At 37.8% G+C, this 16079-nt stretch overlaps 1 protein-coding gene across 1 annotated transcript; it reads right to left on the bottom strand.

The window, feature by feature from the left end:
• Positions 1 to 401: 401 nt before the first annotated feature.
• On the bottom strand, positions 402 to 15992 carry kctd5b (potassium channel tetramerization domain containing 5b). Its single transcript, XM_067489328.1, is given in 7 exon segments — positions 402 to 3745; positions 5983 to 6108; positions 8770 to 8865; positions 8975 to 9066; positions 9310 to 9418; positions 15655 to 15914; positions 15917 to 15992. Coding segments are annotated over 7 exon segments (774 nt in total). The 5' UTR covers positions 15978 to 15992; the 3' UTR covers positions 402 to 3715.
• Positions 15993 to 16079: the final 87 nt, after the last annotated feature.

Raw genomic sequence — 16079 nt, 5'->3', positions numbered from 1 at the left:
TATGAATATCTTAGCCTAAAGTAAATACCGTTAACTCACTCGAAAACGTTTTACAAATGAAATAAGTGTTTTAACAACTTCTAAAGGCTTGATGTTAACATTATATCAATATCTTGGCATCGAGTACATAGTTTAAAATAATCTTATGTTTAAAAAATGAAAAACAAAATTCGTCTTATACATTTGAAACAGGCATGTTTCCAGGCAACTATGCCAGAGCAACTTTTGAGAAATCACACAAGAGGTCGCAATTCATTAAACATTTGTTTGCACGACGTGACCGTGACTTGCTATCGGAAAACTTGTTCTGTCCATTCATGAGATAATTACTGATAACCATAAATCAGGCGTTACAGATTTTGATTAAAGAAAATTGAAAATTAAATGCGCGCACACACACACGAATGACAACATTTTATTGGGTTTAACTTATACAAGACCATATGGCGCTATTCCCTTAACCTCATACTAAGTTTGTACAGTTTTACCATTGCATAAGATCATATAGAAGTGATCTATGTAGCGATATGAGAACTTTAATGATGTAATTGTTAGACTGAGGAAAGAAATGACACATTCATTCCCTCTGATAACAGATGTGAACATCTTCAATCATGCATTACAGTGGTTTGTGGCTTATAACTTGAATGCTAAACAAACTGGGCACTTAAAACATTAGGCTACAGGTTTGATAAGTTTGTTCATCACATGAAATGCTTTATCATTGCCAAATGCTCAACCAGACAACCATTTGTGAACGGTATTAAAACTAAGCTAGCTACCTGCTAAAAGGGGAGGTCAAACACCTCACCTCGGACTATATTAAAATATATATATATAACTGAACCAACTAAATAAAACACAATCTCATTGCAGAAAACAAAATCTCAAAACAAGACCCAAATAAATGTTCTCTGAGTCAACACAGTTAAAAGTTTCCTCCTACAAAATGTGAGCATCTCTGCCTTCAGAGAGTGTGGAGAGCAGATTGTCTGCAACGCTCAAGCATAGACATGAATATGTATGTATGAATATTAGTTCAGGCGGAGTGGGGAGTGCTTGTTTCAATTGGTGCAGCCACACAAGTCAAAAACATGTTAACATGTGTGAGGGAGTGCAAGACAGTACATAATTGGAAGGCTTCAGAATACTATAGCAAATGTAAACATAGCCTAGCTCTGGCTGAAAATCCAGTCTACTTTGATTAAACCTCTTTGCAGATCTCAGATTTTGCACTTTAAAAGCCCTTGTGTTTGGGTGTATACATATATTTGTGTAAATATTTAAAAAACATGCATTCATACTTGTTTTCCCCCAACAATATAAAAATCATTTTAGTCAAGTGTATACGTGTATATGTGAGTAAATGGAGGTTTGTGTGTCATTAACAAGTATATATATACTGTATGTACAATTTGTGCCAGCATTAAGAAACGTTTACTTATCCCTGACACTAAGATCAATGTTTAAAATACACATAAGACATTGGGAAAAGTTTGGTCATTGGGAAAAAGGCAACACTAAATGATTATTTGTGAATGAAATATCCAACCTATCAAAAACCCATACATCAAACCTGAAAATCATTTTCTATAAATCAAAAAAAAGTGTTCTAAAATGCAGTATTTACATTAACAGCATTACAGGCTGTAAGCAATGTGCAGTGTATTCCACTGTAGTGCTTGTAATGCTGTGTCTGAAACTGACACAATTCAAAATGCTTAGAAGAATCTATTGCAATGCAGGAAAAAAACATGTGTTTTTTAAACGTAACAGTCAACTTCATAGCCAGCTAAGTATAGCTTTGTTATTGGTTCATCAAAACATTTTCCAGCCATGTTCTTAGTAAAAGACATCGTATTTAGCATCCTCTGTTTCAACCATAACTCAGAGATCTTTAGAGTCCTGTACAAACAATGCAAAACAGAAGTTAACATTGTGAAGGTTTTCTCATTTTCAAAGATCCAGTATAAACAACTTCTATTTGAAGTTATGCTTTCTATACAGTGTACAAAACGTGCAGTTTTTAAGAGTTAAATATTAATATTGAATTTATTTACATCCAAACAAAATCCCTAAATATGAGCTGAAAGTCCTTTACCACTGCCTTCAAACAATTCCTGCTCCCAAACCTTTAACACATCTCTTAAAGAGGACCATAATCATAACATAAAAGAATAAACTGGCTAACCAAAACTAAAGAGTTTGTTAGGGGAAGTGGGGATTTTGTCTCAAGGTGTTTGTCCTGACAGGAAACAGGAAGTTGTTAAAGGACATCGATGATTGATTTTCACATTTTAAACACCTTTGTCTTTTCTGGGAGTTAACTTTAGATTTGTGAACATGAGGTGGTCTGAAAGATAAGGGTCTGGCTGATATGATGGATAAGCTCACTTATAGTATTTAGATGTGTGGAAGCCGAGTAAGCATGCATAGTTAAAGGTCTATCCAATACTTTCATTTTATTCCCATTTACATTATCTCACAGCACACAATGTCCATATCCAAGCAGCTCTGCCATAAATGTTGCTTTTACAAGGTTATAACTTCTCTGTTACTAAGCTAAAACTGTCAGAAAGGTGATCATTCTGTGTTTATTATTAAGGTGGGTGGTGGAAAAGTGCATTATAATAACAGGTGGTGCTACTATTTTGGCCTCTTCATTTTATATAGGGTGGCCGAAATATTAGAACCATCTTTTTATGTATTAAATTCTATTAGACCACCCAGGTGTACCTAACGATATGGCCAGTATGTGAATGTGTGGGTACTTGTGTGTGTGTGTGTGTGTGTGTGTGTGTGTGTGTGTGTGTGTGTGTGTGTGTGTGTGTGTGTGTGTGTGTGTGTGTGTGTGTGTGTATATATATAAATAAAAGTATATGATGGCAGCAGCTCAAGTTACTTTTGAGCGAACGATAAAGAACGGTCCTGCATTGTAACATGTTCTTCATCTCAAACATTTGCTTTGTGAAAAAAGCAACTTTCATATATTTGTGTCGACGTCATGTCTTCATCACTAAAAGCTTTGCAAGTGAGAAATTACCTAATGCCCCTTTACATATACCGTTAAATATATTGGCATTTCTGTCCTAAAAACAAAACAAACAATTCATTTCGAATATAAATGACAAAACTAGTGCATTTAAAGTCCTCATGGCCACAAATCTCAGTATAACTAAAAGGTTTGTTATTCGGGGATAGTAACATTTAATAGCCAAATTTCTTACTGTGAGCTAGATTTTACAGTTCCCTTTATCAAACCACTAAATGATTCAGTTTGATACTTTAATTATTAAGATCATACTGATTACTTGACCAGACCCTCGAGTTGGAGGATATATAGAATTAACTCAACAAATGACCCTGAGTGAATCATTGGCCATATGATGATGGCCGTATTTTATAGCATAAAACATTTGTATCTTACAATTCCTTACTTTCAGTTAGAGAGAGAAAAAACAAACAAAAAAAAAAAAAAGAAAAAAAAAACCAAACACTTGCCGCTGATTCAAAAAAGGTCCAGTTTAAATGTACAGGCACAATTTGTCAGTAAACAGACTTATTTACATCAAGAAATAAAAACAAAATGGAGGGAAAACACAAATAAATGCACACCCCTCCCCCGCTTTTTTACATTTTCATTGTGCCCAATGTTCTTCAACAAAGATGATATGTTTGCATCATAACACCTGGAGCTCATAATACTGAGTCCTCTTCACATGCGGGAACCCCTTTCCTGGAGAATCTGCAGAAACAAGCAAAAAAAACAAAACAATGTACAACATTCTTTGAAAATTGTTTAGTACTGACTGTGTATAGTCTGCAGCATTTCAGTAGTCCCAATCACTTTAGTAGGTTTAAGCATTTATTCCTCGCACAGTGCATATTCTCTCCCAGCTATAAGCAGTTACACATTTACTCTATGTGCTGGCTGAATGAGACCCATTGAATTTGCTAGCTCAATCAAATAATCTGAATAGGGGAGAGAAACAAAATGAAAAAATGCCATGTGTGAGGAAAATACAGTGTGCTAGAAAACTATCAGGTATGTGGTTATAAAGCAAACTCCAGTACTCTCACAAAAGCAGGAAACCTTGTCATGTGGAATCACCCCTGGTACAGGAAATGTTGCTGAAGCTAAATTATCCTGAACTCCCAAACAGATCCATCCATAATCTATACCAAAGTAAAATTTAGAAATTACAACTTAACAATTACATTACTGAAGACTCTGTACAGTTCAGGTGAGTGTGATAAAGCTCAAAATATGATTAAAACTGAAAAACGAACCAAGAGCTAAAAAAAGAAAATAAAATTAATATTTTTGTAGAGGTAGTAACCAAATATCTGGATTTTACCTCTACACTGCATGACTTAATTAGTTAGTTGTTCAATTACAACTTAATCTATCACCTGCAAGCAAAGACTTAATAATCACTGTCATTGCTTTAGGACACTAAAACATGCAAAATTGGAACATATACTCTCTAACTGCTTCATAACAGGGAAAAAAAAATACTGTTAATATTATGAGGCCTTAGAGATAAGAGAGGGAGTACAGTACTGCTCCTTTCCGTACACAGTGTCACTGAATGAGGGAAAATTTGTCAAATTGTTACGGCCGATGATTCAACATTCTCACTTTTAACCAAGGTCGTGATCATGACAATAATTATAACGGTCTTATTTACATTACTGAAACATTGGATCTCATCCCATCTGGTTTCAAAGAAAGCTCCACCTGCAAAGAAGCATTCAACCAGTTGTCAGTGGGCAACATCTGGCTTTTGATTTAGCTTTAACTTGTAGTTTCAAAAGGCCAAAAAAATTTCCAACCTGGCCTAAGTATATTAGTCAGTTTAAGTAGGGTAAAATGCATATACAAGGCATGGCAAAGGAAGAAAAAGGCAAACTAAAGAGGTGTAGTGGAGGGACTACAAGCAGTTGAGCGCTCACCAGTGAGTCATAAGTGCTCAACCCTAATCAGACTCATTCATTTCATAATCCTTCTCTTCGTCCTCGCTCTGAGTAACATGCAGCATGCAAACAGCACAGAAGAAGACAAGAACGGCATTTGTAAAATGATGGCAGTGAATGGATGAGTAAAAATGTTGGAAAAGGAAACTAAACTAATGACTACAACATTTACTGTTATGCAAAACAAGAATGTGCACAGATGTTGTATAAAAGCGCCATTCTACCAAACCCTCCTCACTCGGCAGAAATCAAATGTACCAAATGGATGGAAAATTTCTGATTATTGTTGCTTGTGTAGTAATGTACAGTAATCAGTCATGCTCTGAAGCTTGGTTTATGCGAACCCTGGAACAATGATGAAGTCTTTCCTCGTCTGTGTTTGCTTGAAAGACGCACTAGCAGGGCTTAATCTTCCTATTGAAAAAACAGCAGCATGAATGTAGGTGGAACTGTGTCAATGCCTTAGTGAGTGGGGATCCCATAGAGACAAACTGAATTCCTCAGGGTGTGCCTCCTGCTTCTCTCCAAAAGCCCTTGAGATGATGACAAACCCTGCACCACTAATCTGCAGACTAGTGCTCGCTTAACGCCCCTAATAGTGATTATACTTTGCTTCGGTTCAAATCCAACAATAATCTAATGGTTATAAATGCCTTTATGTGCTCTTACATTACATTATCCCTTTAACCTAAAGAGAAAAGGTTTGAGCAACTTATGACCGTGCTCTCTTTTTCTCCACTTCCAGTTATATAGGCAGTTTAGCTTTTAACTGAAGGACTGAATATTCACACTGTTCTCCATAGATGTTTCTCATCAATAAACTAGAGGTGCTCTCAGGTCCCTGGTGGCATGTTCATAAATGCAGTGCATTTACAACATCCAGCAAAGGCCATCACTCACAGATGTTTGCTGTAGATGGGTTTTCAAACCAGCCTTTCTATACTCACTCACTCCCTCCCTCCCTCCCTCCCTCTCTCTCTCTCTCTCTCTCTCACACACACTTACCTTTGCCTTCTCACTGGGCTCACTGTTGGTCCCGTATGATTGATTGTGCAGCTCCTTTGAGACTACACACAGGAACTCTGCTTGGTCTTCGTTTCCGTAGTTGTAAGAGGAGCCTATGCTGACCAGCTAGAAGACATTAGAACAAAACAAAGAGGAAGAAGTAGCCTTAGACCGATGAGCAGTAACTGGGTTACTTGTGGTGGGAAAATGGAAGGGGGGAGATGTTAAAATAAAGAGTTGACAACCAGACACGAAAGACGAAGAGTCTACAGGTCCTGCAATGTATTTATATTTTAAAAAAGCATGTCATATAATCTGAAGAATTTCACTAATTAGAGAGAGCAAAAATTGTCCAGTTGAGTGTTATGATGTAAAAGTTTGTTTTAAGAGCCATAAAATTATTTTGCCTTTATTAGAGAGATAAATACATAGAACACCACACAATATCAGTTCTGAATAACAGGCATGACATATCCTTGGTCAGATTTATTCCAGGGATGTCATATTTGCATTATTAGATTGTACACTGGGCCAATACAAAACCCCACTTATTTTTTCATTTTGACCCAGAAGGGGAGAACCAAAAGCTAGGTTTAAGGTTCCACATGCAAGTTAAAGACTTAATGGCTAAGTTAAAATGTGTACTTCTCAGTAAATTTAGAAAATCTAATCAAATTATATATTCAGAACCTGGAGACATGCCAGCATGGAAATTTAAATAAGTTTGTTTCAATCACAAACAGAGAAGTGACTCATCAAATGTATTACAGAGAAACAAATAATAAGAAAGTTATAAAAATGTAATGAAAGAAAAGAGCACGAAGATGCCACAGACAGAAACAGATGATAAGCAGATTGTGCAAGGACTTGACCACGGGAAACAAACATGCTGCTTGAAAAAAAAAAAAAAAAAAAAAAAAAAAAAAAATCAATGGAAAATGGTGAATTTGCCTCGATAGAACCGGGCTTGTTGAACTACAGTGTCTCTGACAAAGCAAACAAAGGATCCAAACACGAAGCAGTTCACTCCCACACATCCATTTAGTTTCATTTCACATCACTTGTACATTTGTCTGTTTGTATTGCCATGATCTAGACAGAATGTGTAGGATCTTCTTGATAAATACTACAACAATGGCCATGGAGCTGCTTTCTTTAATACTGTGCCTGTCTTTAAGCTTTTTTATTGCCTTTGCTACCAATCTAATACAAGGGTTTACTTCAACACAGAGAGTTGAGGGCAACCTAAATTCAATCAAATGTAAAGAAATTAAACAAAGAAACACTGTGCAATGTTATTACCTTGTCCCCAAAACAGAAAATTTTAAAACATTGCACCTCCCTTAATATCTAAAAATCAATTTTTTTCCTTTCACTGTAACTTCTCACTTCAATTTCGCTTCACTGTAATTTAAGATTATATATAAATAAACCAATGATGTGGGAAACACAAGTAAAGGTATATGCAATTTCTTCATGCACATCTTCATATAAACAATACAGCAACCCCCGTTTCTGAATAACTGCTTTTACAGCTAAAGTGCCTGTATAATGCAGGTTACATTTACACTGTCTGTGCCCAGGCATGCATGTTCAGACATGCATCGCCTCATTAGCTGCTGCTGTTGGAGATTTGTTGTTAAGCAATCTGTCTTGCACTAGGCATTGACATGGGAGGAAAAAAAATACTAAATAATCTCAACTAGCTGCAATGGATTCAACTTGTCAAAATGCTAAAGAATAAACCCACACCACATGTTGAGCCTTTAAAAAGCAAATACACCTAAATATTAACATGATCAACAACAACAAACTCTCAGTATTTGTTGAGTTTTAACAACAGCAGTAGGTCATTAAGGCTCATCTTCCAAAAAGAGTCTCCTGGCTGGCGACTGAGCTTTAAGCTTTGCATAAGGAGTGTTCCTAGGAGTTTCCCATCTGACCTGTGCAGGGAGATTAGTGAGATTTCAGCTCTGACAGAAGAGCTGGGGTTCATCTTAACAGAGATTCATTCACGACCAGCACCTACACCCAATATTTAAAAGTGACCTGTAAACTTTAGATTATCCAGCTTTTGTATTCAGATCCATTTCTCTTACAAGGCAGATTACTATCTGGGAACATATAACCTGTTTTCAAAAATTTTCTACCTATACACAACCAACTCTGTATTAAAGCACAGCTGTCAAAACAGCCAAGAGGTTACATCACAGCAAAACACAGCAAACCATAAGACTTATGAACAGTGACAAAAATTATAATAAAATCACAGACAAGAAAAAGAAAGAAAAAAATAAAAATAAAAAAGACCTGTTCTCTTAGCGTCAGTAGGGAGCAAGCAGTACAAATGAGCACCGAAAAGAATCAAGTCAAAAAATGACCGACAGCTACAGTCAACTACAGACAAACAATGGCTGGTGGGGTATGTAAAGACATTAGGACCATGCAGTGACCAGCCCGTGAACAGATGTTTGTGGGACACACCTCTCCGCTGTTGTTTGGCAAAGCAGACTCCTCTCCCTTCACCTCCCTTGACACAATCAGCAGAAACTCTGCCTGGCGGGCCCGCCCGTAACCTATACTGACAAGCTGCAACAACCAATCAGAGCACAGAGGGTATGCCCGGATCATGTATGCGGACATTGAGAAAGATGTGATCTGATGTTTGTCTTTTTAGCCATTTCCAATATTGAGGATTGGACTTTTCTGGGTCAATGTGAGCACAGCAGGGTGGGTGAAGCACATGAAGGGAAGACTATTGCAGTGAATTGGTAGAAGAGATTTTACCTGCTCAAACTTCCAGCCGTCAGACATGGTAGACACCATCTGTGTCAGCTCCTCCTCCTGACACTGCAGCACCCGGTACACATGTTTCACCGGGACCTGAGAGAAAGGATGAACATATAAAAGAAATTGGAAGGAAAAGGAAAATAAGAGTTCAAAACAATGTTACGTTTACAGAAAGATCAAAACTAGACAGAAACACAGGTACCTGTGATGTTTTGCAGTCTCTTTCCCTGATCTTGTCCTTGATGAGCTTTATTAATGATGTGATGTTGTAGAATTCAGCCTCTTCTAACACACCTAAACAGTGGACAAGAAGTAATTCAGCTTCATACGCAGCCATACACTAGCACTACTCAGTACATTTAGCAGTAAATAATGGCATCTACTTTAGGAATAGAAAAGATGGGCACAACACATAGTGTTGCTATTCAGATATTTCAGCATTACATGTTCCAATGTTTACAAGTTTGTTTACTAAAGCCAAATATATTGATTTTGGAAAATGTCTTAATATTAAAATTTATATTCCACAGACATTACCTTCTTCTGCCAAGTCCCTGTTAAGCACCAGTTTGCCATGCCTCAGATAGTTAAGCACTGGCCCGAAGTACGTGGGGTCTCGGTCTATGAGATAGGCACCTGTTTCATCCTGGGGTAAAAAAAAATAAATACAAAAATATGTGAGAAATAGAATAGTACTGAAGTAACAGTCCAACACTTAAACATAAGTCGCTTTGTTCCCTTAAAATTAATGGATCAATGGGCAGATGTATACTTCGAAACAACATCTGGGAGAAAAAAAAGACAACCACCACTGCATCACTGAACATAATTCAAGGGATAATAATTTTGAAGTCAGCTTCTGTGCTGATAAACTCTCTTTAGGGGTCAAGAAGACATGCGCACACAGACAACAGCTTTGGGATATCACTCCATCATTCCCACAGGCCTTGGGTTGGATTTCGATTCCTTCACAACCACTGGGTATTCCCTTATTTCTGCAAGTACTGTGATTAGACCGTTTTTGTCTCATGGGGGAACAGGCAGCTAAAACAATTAGAGCAGAACAGAAAGAGATTTGGAACAGCAGGCTGAATCCACCAAGGGGACCACCAAGGGGAGCACCTTTGCTTACAACCGACAATTAGCAGAGTGTGGTGTGACACAAAGTTAGCCTTGCACACACACAAGTCTGAACTGTCAAAAGTTGATAATACAATGTGACATTTAGTGAATCAAACATGCATGACATTAAAAAAAAAAAAAAGGCCTTAGGCTAATTCTGTGCTAATCTTCAAATGCTACAGGATGTTTGACTTTCCATCAGTTGTTTTTATGGCTTCAGGACAAATCTTGAAAAATTAGCAGTACTGCTGGTTGGCACAACTTATGAAATTATTTACCCAAGAACACAGCAATACACACATGCTCTCCAGTCCATAAGCACACTTCACTGACAAGCATGTGTACTATCAAAGTTAGCTCTGCGTTCAAAGACTGCACTCAAAACCCATTAGTCTTTTCAATAATGAGGAAAAAGGTCCCAGTGCATTTTCTTTTGTAATGAATCTCTGAACCCTCCTGGCTGGATGACCTCCTTTCCAATGCAAAAATATCCCACCGCAGCCCAGTGGAGCTCTATTCTAGTCTCACTGCCCTGTGTCAGTTCCTTACATTTCCATAGTCAATGATGTTTAAGCAAAAGCACGGGTTGGTGTGCATGAAACAGAAACAGCCAGAAAAGCCAGAAGCTGCACTTCTCACCACAGTCAAACCACACTGCTCGTTATTTTTGACATCCAAGGTGAAGTTTCCACTCTTAGCTTCTATCTATTCTTTTATGGGAAGCAAAATCTGCTGTTTCTGCCACCTATAATTACATTTTGAAAAAAATAAAAAAATAAATCCCCATAAGCCTTGATACATTAAAGCTGGTAAAAACACTATTATTGTTTAAATGTGTGCAGTCAATTATATCTTTTGTACATTTGTATTTTTAAAACACAGCAACAATTCTCTTCTTTAATAATATAGATCAAAACAGCCATGCAAAACAAAACACTCAAAAAGCACTAAGGCAGCATATGACAGTCACCTAAAACATCTAATTGATAGATTCAGTTATCACGGTCAGAACTTTACTGTATTTTCATGAAAGTAATTTTCTAATTGCCTTGTGACAGTGCTGTAAAAACTACTATAATCACTGGCATGTTTTCCATCTCAGTATCTTAAATCATCTAACACTAATTATGGCACTGTTCAAGCAATTAAAAATATAACTGGCTGCACCTGTGTTTTATATGTCAAAATTTCTGCTTGACAAAAAGTCCATTAAATTTTGATTTAACTGCACATTTCTGCCATTGGTCATGTTCCCACTGGCTCTAGCAACAACTGCTCTAATAAAACATTAAGAGAAACAAGCTGAAAAAAGTCCTTATCTATGCACGAAAACTTCACATTATGTTAATATGCTTTCATAATTCTCAAATAGAACACATTTAGCACAACCAGGACTCTTCCAAGAGCAGCCAAACCAAGCAACTGATTCTCAGACTGTGAGGACTAAGATTGTCTGTTTTGAAGAAACCAGAAGTGAACTGTCTAACCTCAATTCTAAACATTATGCCAGTAGTAAACCAGGCACCACTCAACTCAAAATTTTGTTTCCACTATGTCATTATAGGGTACTAAGTGTAGATTAATAAGAAAAAATAATTAATTTGAACAACTGTAGTATTAGCCAAAATTGAAAAAAGTGAAAGGGGTCTGAAAACCCTTCAAATGCATTGCATATAAAAATAAAATGTCACGAAGTGACATTATGACATGTTGTAGTAGTAGTAAACTAAATTAATTACAGCTTAATTCCATTTAGTGCTTTCATTTCAAGTTTCCTGGTATTGTGCACGCTGGTGGACTGTCACACTGGGACACTTGAATAACAGCATCATTGTTAATGTTATTAATAACACCTGTGCTTATCCCACTATGGAAACAAGTACTACGTCAAAATGTCTGCAGTGAAAAGGGCTGTGCAAATAATGCTGTTGCATAGAGCCTCAGAGAAAAAAAAAAAAGATCAAGCATACATACACATATTCTACACTCTAAACTTTCTGCTGGTTCTCTGGGCACATGTGTATTGCGGGGGGACCTGAGGTGGCAGTGACCCAGTTTAGAGACTGATGATTATGGGGGCTTCGACGAGGTCCCACGTACACAAAGGGGACAGTGTTTTTAATTAAAAACAAAAGGCTGTGTCTCCAGGGGCCCAGGCTGGGAAGCACTAGGCAACAAACAGAGGGAGGGGGGCATTGAGACAACATGAAGAGGGATGCTGCTGCTGTTGGGTTGTACTGTAGAAAGGAAATTATAAAAACTGAAGAATTAGATATGTGTTCAATTGTGTGCAAAAAAAAGATAACAAAACTAGCTTAACACCTCTGAATTATAGGGGTTAAGGTGGAATTTTAAAAGGAGGAATTGGTGCATTTATCTTGACAAATTAACTTTTCAATAATTCCTTAAAGTTGTTTATTAACAAAATAATACATGGAAAAAAGGCAAAGACTTAAAGAGACCAGAGATCAACAAATACACAGACAAGTGTAAACACTGCCGACAACAATCACATGAGTAGGTCAATTCAGTATGCTACATAGAGTTTTGTAGTTTGATGTCACAAAAATATTGAAAGTGCCTCCCACACACATTGTAAATAGGGCCACTCAAAGTAGACCATGACTGAATTTAAACTAAAGAAAAACTTAAAACCAAGGTAAACAAAGTTCACTGAGAGGGGTGGGATTAATGGCAGGCAGAAGTATATTGACCTTCTCGTTCTTATCCTACATACAGACAATAAATATCCTCCCACAGGAAATACCACATTGACCCACCCTCTAAGCACATCCAGTATGGCCTTCTGCAGATAATACTAAACCTTGGTGCTAAATTTAATAAAATTAGCAAGTGGTTGCAAAAACACCACTCACACCAAAATGTGGAACCATTCCCCATTTAGGACTGCATGTTTTCAGAGTATAGTTCATAATAGGGAAAATGGATAAAAGTAGTTAGCAAACTGCAACGTGTTACAAAAACAGTTACCACCATCACATTAAGGTACTCAAATTTGTGCAAGCAATGCAATAAAGTATTATCAAATTATGCTCAGCCTTCACTGCAGCAAAGCAAAGTACTAGCCCCCTGCAAAAACAGTGCTTTAAGATGTTGCAGTAGATCTTGGAGTCATGTGACTGTAGCTACTTAGCCAAGTGGAAGTCTGATCCTTGTTGAGTAGGAGTCAGAAGTCCCTCTGGAGAACACGCAGTAATGGCATAGTCAAACAGGCCTTCATCTTTTAAATAATACACACACCACACCACTTTTCACTAAGAATCAGAGGAACTTTCTACAATTTACAGGTCTGCAAGCTAACATTATCTGTGCATTTTCCGGAACTATAATGAAGTGTTTCAGCTACTAAATGAACAGCTCCTTTCAAAAATCCACTGAAACATTTGCTGTCATGATGACCGGCAGTTGAGTAGCTCCACAGGCAAGTTAGCAAGCCACAAAATCGCTGCAATGACTCAGTAAAAAAAAAAAAAAAGGAATTCTAAAAGCTGATAATATTTCAGTTTTGTATAGCAGGAGGCAATGTGAATAAAGTTGCTTGATGAATGCACTAGGATCAGAAATGATTCACTAATAAGACTGTGCAGTTAATGTAATACAGAGCAGTAGGAGACAATAACATTGTTAAATATTTACGGTGCTTCCCACAGTGGGTTTAGACATGATGTACAACCCCAATACGGCATTAAATCCAGCTATATTTCTCAAACATCCCACAGAGGCAACTTTGTCGCGCACCAAATATGTTTATGAAAAAATAAAGATGTTGAAAGAATAAGAATAAATTGTGATGGTCCTTGAAAAATTGATGCAGCTCTCAAAGCTAGGAACCTGGATCTCGCCTGGAGTGACCCAGAACTAAGTAGTTTGAAAGCAAAAATCTGCCAAAAGGATAGAGGCTCATTAGTTTGCATCCCTCACCCTGTAGCTCAGACAGTTGACAATTTTATTGGCAATAGCCTGGAGCCTGAAACAGTCTCACAACAGTGCCATTTTTCCATTTCTTTTTATTTTATTTAACTTGTTAATCCCAGAACTCTAAATACAGTTCTGTTATGGCTTTCCATCTAACTGCAATTTTTCCACTTTCTTCATGTTCTACCCCAATGTGCAAAAGAGACTCCAGTCAACAACATGAATAATGCAGTTCTCCTCAAGAGTCCTGCTGAAGCACGTCAGCCTGCGTGACTGCAAACTGAGCCACACATTTCCTTGGCTAAGAAACACAATACTGCATTTGCCCAAAAACAGAGCTCCTCGCTGATCTGTCTCTCTGCCAGGCTTTAATATTCACATGAAGGGTTGTGTTATGCAAAGAAAAAACGAATTTGTATAATACCGTGTATACGCTGACATGATTAAGCAAAATTATAAATAATAAGCTGTCTTTTATTGTACCTTAAAGGGGACTGCCTGCAGAGAGAGGTAGAGGCTTCAGAGTCTGATACACACTCAAGACAAAAGGATTGAGATGGACTGATCCTGGCTCATGGGACAAAAAAGCAAGCCGATTATTCCAAGATTAAGATATCTGCTTGAAAATACGAGATAAGCTTTGGTCTAATCTTAGCATATGGGAAGGACAAAGATGAAGATTAAAATATGCATGCAATAAAACTTACTGAATAATGGGAATGAAAAATGAACAATGAAAAATAGAGCATGTTACACTTTGCATTCAGACTCTTAATACATTGTGTTTGACACAGCTGCCTTAAACCACACATGCTACTGTTAAAGTGGCAGATGGTTAAACAGAGAGTGCCCTGCTTCTGCAGCACTGATGCCATTGAGGGAGATGAGTGACTTCATTCCCAGCTTTCAGCTGTCAGCAGCACCTCACCCCACTTGGCAATGACTTATGTATTCATTAGGGGAACCTCACCACCAACACACAGGCCCATTTCTGCAGAGCAAAACAGCCAACTAACAGACTAAAGAAAGAGCGAATAAAAACTGACCAAGCAACAAAATCATGTGCAAGTAAAAGGTTATTTATGGTACTGATGTTTGAAGGTGTTGGTCAAAAGAAAGAATAGAAAAGAGCTATAGCTTAGATGCACAGCCTATCAAATAGCAAACCAATGCGTCCAGTATAAAAAAAAAATTTACAAAATGTTATTTAGTTAACTCCAAGTGAAATCAAATGAACGAGCCCATATAAAGTTAAACATTCATACTGTAATGGTTTTGTAACTAATATATACAGATATGGAAAATAAATGGGGTTGCCGACACTAAATTGACACCTCAGTGAGTGCAACGCAATTCATCGGCCTCAGATGGGGAAAAGTTTTCAACTACTGAAGCGATTTGCTGGTCACACACAATAGGGTATATACAGTTATAATTTAAAAAGATATTTTATCAAGAATTGTCACCTTCAGTGACAGACTGTTATAAGCACCAAACCTTGAATCTTATCTTACCAAGACACAAAATGTGACATCAAGGGACAAGAAGCTAGCAGCGAGATCGTATGTCATGTGGTGACTGTCGGAATCTAGCTAGCTCACCGGCTAATGCTAACTAGCGACAAAATCAAGTTAGCGAAAAGTAAATAAGCATTATTTTTATCACAGCAGGTAACCTAACTAAGCAAACCAGCAAGCGCGACCATCGGCCATGATTACTGCACAATGCAGATGATAGCTACTTTAGGGAAAATTTAAGTGAAATAACCAAATAGCGTACACTCCTAACTACAGCGCTAACTAGCCCAAGTAGCTTAGCATTTACCTTGTCGGAGTCGAGCTCGGGGTCCGCTTGGCTCAGTCTGTACAGAAATGATTTTGGATCTCGACACAGCGTCTGTCTCGTTGTTAAAAAATATGTGCCGCCGACATTTAGTCGAATCCATTTAGACGCTCCGACCCCAGCCGAAACGTTTCTCTCGGCCGAAGAATGGCCCAAACATCTCCGGGTAACTGAGCCGCTCGTATCGGAGATATTCTCTGCCATCCCTCTCCTCGTCTCCTCCGCCCTCGCCTCTGCTCTGTCTGTCTGTGGGGCTGACAGGAAATATCTAAGCTGCAGCCACTCACTTGCAGTCCACGATTCATGCAAAGCAGGCTGCCAGCTCTTTAACCACTCCTACTAACCCACTCCACCATCACCGAGACAGTTGCATAAATTATTCCAGGAAGAAGAGTTTCTTCCTAGTC

Source organism: Channa argus, chromosome 20 (genome assembly GCF_033026475.1).
Source record: "Channa argus isolate prfri chromosome 20, Channa argus male v1.0, whole genome shotgun sequence".
Classification (NCBI taxonomy): domain Eukaryota; kingdom Metazoa; phylum Chordata; class Actinopteri; order Anabantiformes; family Channidae; genus Channa; species Channa argus.
This window is presented reverse-complemented; position numbering and strand designations above follow the sequence as displayed.